The sequence below is a fragment of the Lolium rigidum genome, chromosome 4 (genome assembly GCF_022539505.1).
Source record: "Lolium rigidum isolate FL_2022 chromosome 4, APGP_CSIRO_Lrig_0.1, whole genome shotgun sequence".
NCBI classification, from domain to species: Eukaryota; Viridiplantae; Streptophyta; class Magnoliopsida; order Poales; family Poaceae; genus Lolium; species Lolium rigidum.
This window is the reverse complement of record NC_061511.1, coordinates 195,001,436-195,015,766: the sequence shown is the minus strand read 5'-3', so window position 1 is coordinate 195,015,766 and position 14,331 is coordinate 195,001,436. Positions and strand designations below refer to the sequence as shown.

The 14,331-nt window shown below is 42.7% G+C and overlaps 1 protein-coding gene and 1 long non-coding RNA gene across 21 annotated transcripts; both read right to left on the bottom strand.

Annotated features, from left to right (window-relative positions):
• Positions 1–4,851: 4,851 nt before the first annotated feature.
• On the bottom strand, positions 4,852–5,766 carry LOC124647997 (transcription factor WRKY45-2-like). The gene has a single exon (XM_047187831.1). It carries the CDS (start codon positions 5,764–5,766, stop codon positions 4,852–4,854), a length of 915 nt encoding a protein of 304 aa, XP_047043787.1.
• Positions 5,767–6,374: 608 nt separating this feature from the next.
• LOC124706790 lies at positions 6,375–13,877 on the bottom strand. Of its 20 annotated transcripts, XR_007004582.1 has the most exons (15): positions 13,248–13,877; positions 12,909–12,956; positions 12,762–12,814; positions 12,499–12,597; positions 12,334–12,368; positions 11,975–12,097; positions 11,310–11,763; positions 11,148–11,195; positions 10,041–11,051; positions 9,759–9,970; positions 9,021–9,158; positions 8,907–8,938; positions 7,577–7,667; positions 7,227–7,275; positions 6,375–6,850 (listed from the first exon to the last, which is right to left on the bottom strand). It is a non-coding gene; the product is annotated as an uncharacterized LOC124706790 (long non-coding RNA). The 20 variants fall into 20 exon arrangements; XR_007004572.1 differs by having other exon boundaries at positions 10,041–10,179; positions 10,332–11,051; positions 11,975–12,597; XR_007004581.1 differs by having other exon boundaries at positions 10,041–10,123; positions 10,332–11,051; positions 11,975–12,597.
• Positions 13,878–14,331: the final 454 nt, after the last annotated feature.

The window sequence follows — 14,331 nt, the reverse complement described above, 5'->3', positions numbered from 1 at the left end:
TTTGGACAAACATCCTCAAATCTCTAATGAGAAAAGAATTAATTGTTGTTGAATGCTTAAAGCATTAAAAGAGGAGTCCATTATCTCGTTGTCTATGTTGTCCCGGTATGGATGTCTAAGTTGAGAATAATCAAAAGCGAGAAATCCAAATGCGAGCTTTCTCCTTAGACCTTTGTACAGAGCGGCATAGAGGTACCCCTTTGTGATACTTGGTTAAAGCATATGTATTGCGGTGATAATCCAGTAGTCCAAGCTAATTAGGACAAGGTGCGAGCACTATTAGTACACTATGCATGAGGTTTGCAACTTATAAGATATAATTTACATGATGCATATGCTTTATTACTACCGTTGACAAAATTGTTTCATGTTTTCAAAATCAAAGCTCTAGCACAAATATAGCAATCGATGCTTTTCCTCTATGAGGACCATTCTTTTTACTTTTATGTTGAGTCAGCTCACCTATTTCTCTCCACCTCAAGAAGCAAACACTTGTGTGAACTGTGCATTGATTCTTACATACTTGCTTATTGCACTTATTATATTACTCTATGTTGACAATATCCATGAGATATACATGTTACAAGTTGAAAGCAACCGCTGAAACTTAATCTTCTTTTGTGTTGCTTCAATACCTTTACTTCGAATTATTGCTTTATGAGTTAACTCTTATGCAAGACTTATTGATGCTTGTCTTGAAATGCTATTCATGAAAAGTCTTTGCTTTATGATTCACTTGTTTACTCATGTCATACACATTGTTTTGATCGCTGCATTCACTACATATGCTTTACAAATAGTATGATCAAGTTTATGATGGCATGTCACTCCGAAATTATCTTTGTTATCGTTTTACCTCGCTCGGGACGAGCAGTAACTAAGCTTGGGGATGCTGATACGTCTCCAACGTATCGATAATTTCTTGTGTTCCATGCCACATTATTGATGTTATCTACATGTTTTATGCACACTTTATATCATATTCGTGCATTTTCCGGAACTAACCTATTAACAAGATGCCGAAGTGCCGCTTGTCGTTTTCGCTGTTTTTGGTTTCAGAAATCCTAGTAAAGAAATATTCTCGGAATTGGACGAAATAAAAGCCCGCAGGCCTATTTTCTCACGAAGCTTCCGAAGTCCGAAGGAGAGACGAAGAGGGGCCACGGGGCGCCAAACCCTAGGGCGGCGCGGCCCCCCTTGGCCGCGCCGGCCCGTGGTTTGGGCCCCCGTGCCGCCTCTTGACCTGCCCTTCCGCCTACAAATAGCCTCCGTGACGAAACCCCCGCACCGAGAGCCACGATACGGAAAACATCACCGAGACGCCGTCGCCGCCGATCCCATCTCGGGGATCCTCGGAGATCGCCTCCGCACCCCCGCCGGAGAGGGGATTCATCTCCCGGAGGACTCTACACCGCCATGGTCGCCTCCGGAGTGATGAGTGAGTAGTCTACCCCCGGACTATGGGTCCATAGCAGTAGCTAGATGGTTGTCTTCTCCCCATTGTGCTATCATTGTCGGATCTTGTGAGCTGCCTATCATGATCAAGATCATCTATATGTAATTCTATATGTTGCGTTTGTTGGGATCCGATGAATAGAGAATACTTGTTATGTTGATTATCAAAGTTATGCTTATGTGTTGTTTAAGATCTTGCATGCTCTCCGTTATTAGTAGATGCTCCGGCCAAGTAGATGCTTTTAACTCCAAGAGGGAGTACTTATGCTCGATAGTGGGTTCATGCCCGCATTGACACTCGGGACAAGTGACGTGAAAGTTCTAAGGTTGTGTTGTGCCGTTGCCACTAGGGATAAAACATTGATGCTATGTCTAAGGATGTAGTTGTTGATTACATTACGCACCATACTTAATGCAATTGTCCGTTGTTTTGCAACTTAATACCGGAGGGGGTTCGGATGATAACCTCGAAGGTGGACTTTTTAGGCATAGATGCAGCTTGGATGGCGGTCTATGTACTTTGTCGTAATGCCCAATTAAATCTCACTATACTCATCATGATATGTATGTGCATTGTCATGCTCTCTTTATTTGTCAATTGCCCAACCGTAATTTGTTCACCCAACATGCCGTTCGTCTTATGGGAGAGACACCTCTAGTGAACCGTGGACCCCGGTCCAATTCTCTTTACCGAAATACAATCTATCGCAATACTTGTTTCTACCGTTTTCTCTGCAAACAATCATCTTCCACACAATACGGTTAATCCTTTGTTACAAGAAGCCGGTGAGATTGACAACCTCACCGTTTCGTTGGGGCAAAGTAGCTTGGTTGTGTTGTGCAAGTTCCACGTTGGCGCCGGAATCTCCGGTGTTGCGCCGCACTACATCCCGCCGCCATCAACCTTCAACGTGCTTCTTGGCTCCTCCTGGTTCGATAAACCTTGGTTTCTTTCTGAGGGAAAACTTGCTGCTGTGCGCATCATACCTTCCTCTTGGGGTTGCCCAACGAACGTGTGAAATACACGCCATCAATACTCTTGCCCCTAAAGCCAGAGGTGATAAGAGCCTCTTGGTCCAACCACTGTTCTCACGGCCGCGAGCAACAACAGTTATTAAGCATAAGAATACGGACCAAAACATTAAGCTAGATGATTGTGCCATGATCCCAAATGAATCACTAAACATGTACCGTTTCTTTTTTTCCTTTCTGTCACTGAGGTTTTGCGGTAGCACACCGTTCTCCACTCATCCCACCTCTTCCCTTGATGGATCCGAATGATATGGGTACCTGCAGATAATCGAAACGAGGAAAAAAGACAAGGATACAAGATTGCAAAACTCATATTCAATCCTTACACATATAATAAGATTAGATGCACATAAACGTTGCAAGGATTCACCCCAACCCGCAACCCATGAGGACTACTCACACATGATATCAACATCAATAACAAAGATAGAAATCATTGTTGCAAATACTTGGATTGAAATCACAATATTCTTACAATGATCGCCAGTTATGAAGGAGATCTCTATTACAATGGTGATGGCTATGGCTATGGAGGAGATTGGAGATGGAATTGATGAACTATGGTGGTGGATCTCCTTCTGTGTGGTGCAGATGGATCTCGGTGGATGGAGGCTCTATTTGACGACGAATGGCTCTCTTTTTGGCGTCGGTTCCTTCACGAAACTTATAGGTTTTGACCTCAGGAAGGCTGTGGCACATGGTATAGGCGGACGGTACGGGTGGGGCTTGCCCGTACTGATGCCCGTTAAAGTCCCTAGAACCGCCTCTTCGAGCGTAGTCAACTTTGTCGTACTCCTGACGCGATTTTCTTCAGTAATTGCAGGTCCATTTGTCATTATGACGTGATTTCCTGCATATCATTCAAAATAGAAGATATTGCACATCTTTGCATTAATTAGTCATTAGTGGCAAGTTGAGTAGTAAACTTAATCAATTTCTTGACTTAGCTAATGGTTTAAACGTGAGAAAAAGTGGCGTATTTAACAGCTATCACTAGGTATCCGATGAAAACGAATTAGAGGCTAAAATCGCCGAGATTGTATTAAAACTAGGGTTTGCAACAACATGTGATGTTACAAGAGTTTTGATGCCCTTCCCGATGGCTCATTCTAGCCCTTATATAGTGGGCTAGGTCCCGCAGTCCACATCTCGGGTCGGTTACAATGATCTATGTTAGTTTACCCAATATGACTAATACTTGCCTATTTTCGTATAGTTTCTATTCTTGGACTATCCTTGGGCTTCATGGGCCTCGTATGCTCCTTCTTGAATCCGTACAAGGGTTGTCCATGTCGAGTACCCAATATGGTATACCCATGTCACTTGCAGACATCAAGGGCAGTCGAAACAATATCCAGAGACGATCAAGGTTTTTTCAAGGGACCTTCGATGATAGTCTATAAGAGTTTAATAAACTCCAAGGTTTAAGAAGCATATGCTTGTACTGTAGTTTCTCTCTCTTTCACCCGGTTTTATGTGCTATTCATGTACAACTAAGAAAAAAGAGCGTGCAGCTGCACACATACATATGTGCAATTGAACACCCTTATGTAATTTTCATTTGCACGGAACACGATACAAATCTAGCGGTTCTAGAGTCGTCGTATAACTAACTTAATTCTCGGTAAATCTAGAACTAGCAAAAAAATCGGTATGTACCATTCCTCCGCTAAAAGAAAACCCTGCTTTGTTTAATTTAAATGGCCAAGTTGATCCCTCCTCCTCACCTAACGTTGCTTTGTCTAATGTATTACGTCTTCACGCAAAGCATCAACATGTGTATGGTTCAAACCACGCCTTCCTCATAGTCATATATATAGACTAAATATATCGGTGCTTATTGGTCATGGGTTGCACCGAGAGGTTATTGATGTGAACATTTACATATTATACCGGCCATCTTAGCCTTTCCTCCCAAAAAAAATTAATACACCTTCTAAAGTACATTCTGTATTCTTTTGTATTGCTATATTCATAGTCTATAGGTCTGTCACAGTGACACACCTACCTTAAATTTATCAGTAAATATTATACTTCATCGTCGTGAGATAAGCACAGATTATCCCTGCAAGGCTGTAGGCAGGCGTGCAGCTGGCCCGGAAGCTCGCACAAAAACTAACACAGTACTATTTAGTATTGTCAACTTGGCGTATGCATCAGTTCAAAAAAAAAAAAAAACTTGGCGTATGCATGATCTAGACAGTAGAAAACTAGAAATATATAGAATCACACTCACTTCCACCGTTTCACGCCCGTGTTCACCGCAACAAATTAATAACATAGAAATCACCACACCCATCGCAAAATTACACCTGCGTTTGCAGTCTACTACATGATCTATCAACTATCAAGCGCGCGGAGTAATTAATCCACGCGCGCACCGCACGATTGGTACAGAGCAAGGTCGTCAGAGTTGATGAACTCGCTAATGAAATCGAAGGAGCTCTCGCCGAAGAAATCCCAGTCCGAGCAGGCGGCCATGGGGTCCCAAGCAGAGGAGGAGCAAGAAGCATCGGCCGACGAGCTCTGCTCCGTCGCCGGCTGCAAGTCTGACGATGCTGGCTCGACCTTGGTCTCCATCACCCGGAGTTCCTCCTCCGGCGAGCACACGCCTTGCAACGAGCCTGAGGTCTCGTTCCGAACATCGGAGGAGGAGGACGACGAGGAAAGCCACGGCTGCGAGCCGCTGGTCGCGGCGGAGGTGCCGAAGTTGATGACGAACTGATGCTTGTCCCCGAGGTCACTGACCTCGGAGGCTGCGGCGGCGGCGACGTCCGTGCAGCAGGTGTGGTGGCCGAAGTAGGTGATGACGTAGAGGGAAGGGTCTTCCTCCGACATCTGGACCTGCCTCGTCGCCTTGCAGCCGCTGTCGTCCCTGTAGGTGCACCTGAAGTAGAGCCTCGGGTGCTTGCTGTTGAGGATCTCCTTCTGCCCGTACTTCCTCCAGATGAACCCGTCCTCCGACGTCCACTTCTTCTCGACCCTCATCGCCGCCGCCTCCCCGCCGTCCGCGCGCGTCCGCTTGCTGGCCCTCGCCCGCGGGGCTGCGCAGGACTTGCGCTTCCTGCCGCCGGCACCGTCGTCGGCCACTTCGCCGTGGTGGAGCGCGGCGAGGGCGCGGTCGCAGCAGCGGAGGATCTCCGCGGCGAGCTCCTGGACCTCCCCGTGCTCCTGGGGAGACGCACCTCGGAGAAGAGCCTCGAGGGCGGCCGCGGACTCCCGGCCCTGCACCATCAGCTTGGACAGCGAGCAAGCAGCTGGAGTGAAGAGTGCTGCCATGTCCTCTCCTCTATGGCTGAGAGCTTGCTCTGTGGTATATTGTCTGTAGCTAGCTAGCCTGTTGATCTAAGCTTTTTTGCCTGTGGCAGTCCAGATGGAAAGGTAGTGTATTTATACTCTCGGCCGAGCTTGGAGCCTTGGATTGGATCCATCTGAGTGCAGTAGCTTGGATAGGTGACAGCTGCTAGCGACGACCGAAGAGCTAGCACATGCCAAAGGTGATTAAGCTCGATTGAGAGTGAGGCTAACCAAACAATTCAAATTACCCACGTGCCGTTTCGCGTTTCGAATACCTACGCGCGCGGGGGCCATAGCTTGGACCATCTACCGCGTCTAATGGCGCGTCGCTCAGCTAAATTAACCCGAGTCGTTGCAGGGGACCAACCGGGCCATTCACACCTACACACTGCACGACCATAATAATACATGACTAGATTTACATGTGCGCCTTGGCGCACGTTCCCGTGAAATCCGCGCTGGATTACATTTTGTATAACGACGGAAAAATAAGGTGAACAATTGCATGCGTACATGCAGTCTTCTTCTATTTCATAATCTACACACCTTGATAATATTTGGATAGGATTTCAGATATCCACATGTACACAAGTACACAAGAGCAGTTCAAGCGGCTATATAGAGGTGTTAAAAAGCAGTCACGCAAATTTTACATTGTCGCACATTTCAAGATGGCACTCAGCCTTACAAACACCAAGCTTTTGTAGCATAAGGTCGAGTAACATATATTTTACCCACAATACCAACTACGTTTGGAGTATCCTACAATAGTAAATATTGGCATAAATGTTAGAATTGATTCTATATACACAAGGTTGCACTGCTTGTCGCATACCAGAAGGACCGCCGCCCTCTGCACAAGGAGAAAAAAAAAACATTGACCGGCACCCTATCCTAACCCAAGCACCCAACCCAAACCGAGAGCGGATTGCTGAAATTGTCGTAGTTTGAGTGAAGCTTCTAATTGGTTCCTCTATTCAAAGCCCGGACTGCTGAGTAACTTTCCAAGCACACACAAATATGGCGGGAACTCTTTTTTACCAGAAAATGGTATTTAAAGCACATGCTGGAAAATAAGCAGCATCATCAACATTCCGCAATAAAAGAATCTGAGTCAACTTAACACCTAGAATAACAATAATATAAACAGTAGTACCCCAGTTCAAAAAAAAAAGAAAACAGTAGTACCCATTAACTATTCTCCAATATCTATCTTCCAGTAAAACCTAGCAAGATCAACTGCATCTTGAAATAAAACCTTCAAGTTGAAATATCATCCCAGTGACGTTAAACGACCAGCTGTAATAGATATATCAACTACAGTTTGAAATAAAGCTGGACAGACTCGCTGTAATACATAGATTTACTACAGTATGAGAGTATAAGTTATACCAGAAGCTAGAACCTTAGAATTAAACAGACTTGTCATTAAAAAAAAGTACCTGATTGTTTTCATCGTAAGAAATTGTAGGCTTCTCACGTTCCATATCACTGAAATCAACACAACATAAAACATTGGTTGTGAAAATCACATCAATCATCAGACCACTACCGTTGTAGAAAGCATATACACGGACCTTTCCTTTTCTAAAGTAAGAGATATGAGGAGGATTAGAAAACTACGATGGCGGAAAAAAAAGAGGAGTCAATTAGCCCGTGATACAATGACCTGCCTAGCACACAGTAAAAAAAATTGTGCCATATGTGCTGATTTCAGCCAAAAAGAATATTAAATTCACATGATAAAGCATCTAAACCATACGGACAGGTAAAACACTACGCAAGGCCTTACCAAATTTCACCATAAGTGTACTGTATTGTGCAAACAAATGGATGCAGTCTGAACAGTTGGCATGAGAGAACATCAATGCTTCAAGTTACATCTGAACTACCAAAAATGAAGGGAAAACGTTAATTTTTATATACCATGTGAATACTAAAAAATAAAAGTTTAACACCTAAGCAATTAGCTAATTATACTAAGTGATAAAACACAAATACTGGAGGTATATATGCAAAAAAAGGAAGGAATAAAGGAACAGAGAAAACAAAGGTGAATTGTATTATTCCTTTTCAGATGAGCAAAATATTCATATGACTCTAGCTCTTCTGTTTTAGGAACACATAATTATAACACAAAACATAGGAATGCACAAATAAGTGACCGAAAGGGAAAGATACCAACTATTTAAAAGTGCTTAGTTATATTAAGGATGTGTAGCTATGAAAATTAGGCAAATTAGCACAATCCAGCCAACAGCCATAGGCTCTAGAGATGCAAAGTACCTTTGAAAATAAGCTTGAATTAGTGGGGAAAGGAGCAGCGCACACGAACTGGTTTAAATTTGAGCAGCGCACAAGATTGAATTGATTACCTTCCCTTCGACCACTACCAATACACAAAGTGTTTACCGATGCAGAAGCACGAATACTACAGGATCATGCGCCAAGGCGCACCGGGGTTTTAGCAATTAATCTGGAGGTCCAAATATATATATCGTAGTTGCAATAGAAAAAGCAAAGTATTCCAAGCCTCGTACTTGTTTTTAAAACTATATGTTTGAATAAAGTCCAATAATCTAAGTTAGGGGGGCATCATGAAGTAAATAAATTATCCGGCAAGATTTGTAGAGCTGATCGGGAATTTAATAATAAATGTTAAACACGTAACCATATTTCAGGACAAATGTATAGATATAATGCAACATAAAAGAATCAATCTTCCTGACATGCTAATGACCTACGTTGTTATATACCGACGAAGATATCTTCAGTACATAAACTAAAGTTGAACTGCGATCTATCTGTCTAGTGCAACTGATCTGTTTTGTTCTACCTTTTGTTCATCTGAGTTAACTTTTTACGTTTTAGAATGTAGCAAGGCCCAAGACCACCAGTAGGTAACAAAACTTAAAGCCACCAGTAGCTAACAGCTAAGAATCAATGGTATCCCAAATTGTTAACTGTACTACTTACTCAACAATTGATACTAAAACGAGGTAAAACAAAAAAAATGAAAGGTGGCAATTTACAAATTGAAGAAAATATCTACATTACTTTTTCTTAGATAACATAGAAAATGAGAGAATAGTTTATAGATTGTTAAATGAAAAAAGAGGTACCTTTGCTATTTAAGCACACAAAATATGTAAGCCTGAAAGAGCAAAGACCATAGCATCAGTAATCTTAAGCTTCCATAGGTCCGGAATAGTGCTTTGTGTAAAAGGGAAACTTACCGTGTCCTTCAAAAATATAAAACCACAACACTTGAAAGTAGAAATAAAACTGTTCTGGCTTTTGCCTCCGACAATGATGATAACCATGGTTCTCTACTCCCAAACAGAACTGAGCATACTTTTTCCAGAATGGGAAAGCTGTGAAATGACAAAATAGAATTCAAGAAACGTCTTGGATTGTTCATGGATAATATGACTATATATAACACAAAACAACATCCTCTATCCAACTAACAGGAATTTATCAATAATGTGCAAAAACACATATTTTGAATGACATCAAAACGGACAGAAGGGGGGAAAGGAAAAAAAGAATAAACATTTATAGTTTGCGGTTTGGGCATTGAGAGAATTTTGACATGTCCAAATACATAATGAATTGCTCGTCTACAATTCCTTTAGATTAGCCACGTCTAAAATTATGAATTGAAAAGGAAAATCAAGCAACTAAGTTGCTTCCATAAGGTTTGCTGGTAGACATACTACAGCTTCATGACCAAGAACTTCCAGTGAAGTTATGAATCAGATAGAAGTCATAGGACTGAAACCTAGCTATCTATTACCCTTCCTAGCCACTTTTTGATAAAAGGGTAGTTCTCCGGTTTCTGTTATGAGAAACTAAATAGTACATGGTAATTTACTCCTACGAAAGAACAAGGAAAAGTAGACACACCTAGCGAACTGGAAATGACAGTACACAATTTTTATTTATACTGAAAACCAAATAAGCTGCAATACTTGTAAGTTGTTCTGTACCTCTCCCCAGACTGAAAATGTTTGTAGCAAAAGGACTTCTTCTCCTAGAAAAAATAGCTACTGGAATCCTCGTGCCAGAGATAATCGATGCCGCCACCAAGCACCGGCCTCACACCTGATCTCTACACAATAGGCCAGCTACTGCACAACCTCCGACATCGGTGGCTGAACTCTGGCTCAGGCTTTTTTTGCATCTGCAAGTTAACAGATGATCAACACCAGCATAGAATAGAGATTATGGGGGTGGAACAAAACATCATCTACCTAGACACAGGCGACCCCGTTGGTGAACCAAGAGACAAATTTCCATTGCTGGATAAACCATCTGGCCACGGCTCCACTTGCACCTGAAGACGAGTGGTCGTCAAGGAGATGACAAGAGCAGAAGGACACCACATTCAACCTAGATGAGCACTGATCAAAATCAAATAAAATAGGTTACATAGTCAAAAGAAAGAAACTCATGTTTACGTTTAGCACAGACCATAACATGAAAAATCATGATGAATTTTGACTATTCAAGCAATAGAGAGAGAGGGAGAGAGAGGCAATCACTGTGTCCATCATAAACTCTTCCATTGAATTCTTGCTCTTATCATTTTCTCGAATCGGAAACATCATATTCTGATAAATAATGTTAGAAAATTGTAACCAGAGTCACAAAGAGGGTAAACCATAATATCCACATTGCCATGAATCAACATCTAAAACACTAATTATTAAATAATCATTATTGTTAACTCTACAGAGAGTTGTAGTAAATCTGATGTGTGTAGTCCAAAACACAACAAACTGTATGTGTAAGTCTATCTCATTGTCAACTCTTCCTACAAAGAAACATCTCCTGACACGTCTGTGGCTCGCTGGACTCGGTGTGGAAAATCCTCATATTTTATCACTGTCCTGACAATAGATAGGTGTCATTTGTTTACAGAATTCATCAACAAATGTGTATTTAAAAAACAAGCCATCAATAGAAGATACTTGGGAAAAAGCTTATGAAGGCTTGCTGATATGGAATATTCTCTTTAACTAAATCTTAGTAATAGAAGTAACAAACTCATTGTTGCTGCTGAGCTTCTCTTTGTAACGAAAATGCATGCAACTGCTTTTTGCAAGTTTGCTATGAAAAGTAATAAACTCCACCCCGATCTAACCTAGAAATTAAATTAACACACCTTTCTGGCCTCTTACCACTATTCTTCATTTCTTCTGTAACTGATAGTGTCCATCTCAAAAAAAAAAAACTGATAGTGTTCCTTCACCATGCTATAGCTGCGCAGATGAGCACATAGTTGTATAATGGAAAAATATATTTCTGTAATGTTTGCTGAGCTATGTGCAGATATCAGGGTTAGTGTTATAACTTACCATGCTACATATGAAATTAGTGGAGCTGGAAAAAATAACCATGTGAACCTGAAATGTTGTGAAACAATTGAATATCAACATAAAATAAAAAGCAACATATACTAACAGAAAGAAAGCTCAAAAAGGACCATATCATGGGAGGCAGCTGCCCTGACATCCTACCTCTGGGTCTCTTAATCGGTGAAAAGACCAAGGACAACCGTGAGACATATCCCAGAATAATGCTCAGCTGCAAGGTGAAAGAGATCACCATTAGTTTCGAATTCTTAATGAAACGATGCACAATGTTCTCAAGAAAAGGAATGAGGGGCAACAACTCTGTGGCTGAGAAGCTCAACACGTTGTGAGACCCCCATGGGGGTATCTATTATACCTTTAGATTGACACATGTATCAAAACCTCAAGATGTAAACAAAAAATAGCAGTGCATAGTGCATACACAGCCCGGAGCTCTTTTTTACCAAAAAAATTCATAATTTTGCCGGTATAACATATCCATTGAGGTAAACTCTTCTTTCAACAAATAAGTGATAAGCGAGATATTCTGGTTACCTTGCATCCACAAGAACCAACTGGGGAGAGGTTGATCTGGTCATCACCTGGTAAAATAATATGCCTACAACAAGTAGATGATAGTTGCCGACCAACGAAATAAATTTGGCTTCCAACAAATGCAAACAAGAACACTCTAGTACCGCCAAGCGCATGACATAGCCCTCGAATTGGTCATCGTTATAGGAAAATCCACACGATAATGTTGTTATTTGATATAATGACAAAAGAAGGTGATCATAAGTGAACACATGCCCACACGCAGATAGACTAACCTGTAGGTTAGCAGCAGCCCCAGATACACATTCCTGTGAATGGCGCAGTCTGGATCATGACGCGCTTGATGAGGCTGAAACTGATGTAGTCGGAGGAGGAGAGGATCATGACCGTCGTACTTGCTATCATGGACAAAGTATGACCAAATAAAAACAAATAACAATTTCCTGAACAAATGGTATTAGAAAAGAGAAGAAGGATGATGTAATCAGAAGGAGCACACAAAGATAATCGAAGTTCAGCCTAAATGAAATATCTTTGCTTATTAAAAATATAAATTTATAGCCGTCGTGAATCAATCTGAATTTGTATGCCTATAAAACTGACCAAGAATACGCTACTCGAAAGAAAGGTGTACCTTTGATATCCAATCAATGGAAGTGTAAAATTATCCTATATTAGCATTCAAACAATCACATTACCAAGTCACCATAATAATTTTTCTCTAGTGTGCACAGTGGCATACATTGATTATAATTTCCAGAAGCATATATATTTCTGGTCTTCTACTGCAAAAGCATACCTACACCACAGGCTTTTCAAACTTCCCACTATCCAAATATTCAGAAGCAACATTAGAAAGAATTGATAGGGAAGCATCAAGCCGTGCATGGCCCTTTATCTGAATAGTCACATAGAGAAAAACATCAGATTGACAGATACACAATATTAAGACAAAAGAACTTCGAAACAGAATTCATTATTCATCTATGCTCCGAAAAGAAACATATAGTGCAAACTGATTGCTGAACTTCGATTAGAGAACCAAAAAGGTACCAGACATACCTTCACTGACACAATATAGTTGATGAGAGCAGGACGATGGACAAAGTGGCAACCTATTTCATCCAAGGAGAAGCGCAGGCTCGTAAGTCTAACATCATAAACCTCAAATGTGTAAAATACAAACAAGAAAATTATAGAGGTGCTCACTGCATTGAGAAGATCTCCAACAGACTTGTCACATCCACTTGTACCAACCTGTTTACAGAAAAATTCAGTTAAAAGAGAAAATATGGCATGCTTAACTGATTTGTTCACAGTAACTTTTATCGCAAAATAGTAGAAATAAAATAGGAAGACATCGATAACCGAAAACTAAAATGGTTGGTTATTCAATTAAAAATAGCAGAAATAAAATAGGAAGCCATCATCACGGTTGGCTATTCAATCAAATATATCCTTTAAAAAATCATGTAATACTGAAGATTCAACGAGTTCCTCTGGCAGCAAGGGGTATATGCAGAGGAGTGGTGCTGGTCATGGTCGTACCCAACAAACAAGGCTTCCCGCAAGCACTCCCATGTCCTTGTCTCCTTTCTGCACGGGCGAACCAGCGAAGGCACCTGGAGGCGGAGCATTGCAACTTGCAGGCTGAGGGCAAGGACGATGGAGTCATCTTGAATGGCTCAGCGATGGTGGACGTCCACCCCTACGGAGGAGGGAAGGATGCGGGCGGAGGGGGCGTCGGAGGGAGAGAGAGGCAGCGGCGGCCTCCCGCTCCTCCACATCGCGCTCCGCCCGGCATCACCAACCACCCTCGCCATGACGAGATCGCCGGAGGTCGCGGCCGCGATGGCGGACGTGCGACCCTACGAAGGAGGGAAGGACGAGCCTAGAGGACGCGTCGGAGAGAGATAGGCCGCAGCGGCCGTTCGCTCCTCCCACCGATGGCGACCACCTATGCTCCTCTCTTCCCAGCACCATCAACCAACGTTGCCATGACGAGCTTGCTGCTTGGGGATCCGCGGGAGGTCGTGGTTGCCAGAGGGAAAGAGGAGAAGAGGCGTCCAACGGCGGCTCACCGGATGTAGGGGATTGAGGAGGAGGAGGAGCAGCAAGGGATTGGGGGAGAGGAGCAGCACGGGAGGGGTGGGGATTGGTCTAGGGTCTACTGTAGTAGCGATTGAGGATTTGGTGGAGACTTCTCCTCTTTCCTGCAGGGGGGAGAAGATATTTTAACGGGCCGAAGCGCGCGACCACCCAAATAAACACCCATCAACTGACGAGCGGACCTAACAGAGCGTAGGACCCAGGCACAGTCTCATGCGGGTAAACCAGCGCCGTTTTATGGCTTTCCCTAGTGAGGGGACCAAATGTGAAAACGCCCACACGCTCACGCAGTCAACCAGGAAGCCGCTCTCCTCCCAGAATTAACGGACGAGATTCAGTTTATGACAGCTGCTGTAAATATCCGACGGTCCACAAACTGAAATCGCTGTGAATCCCCCTATGGGGGGCATCATTTATACCTTTAGATACAAATTGCATTTGGCACAGTTGTACAGGACCCACTTTGCTCCCTTGAGCCGTATGCACCGATCAGTGCAGATGCTGGGGCTTGCTCCTTTTCCAA

What these genes read in the sequence shown, in the direction of transcription:
- LOC124647997 (XM_047187831.1), bottom strand. Translation starts at nt 5,766, where the DNA reads ATGGCAGCACTCTTCACTCCAGCTGCTTGCTCGCTGTCCAAGCTGATG.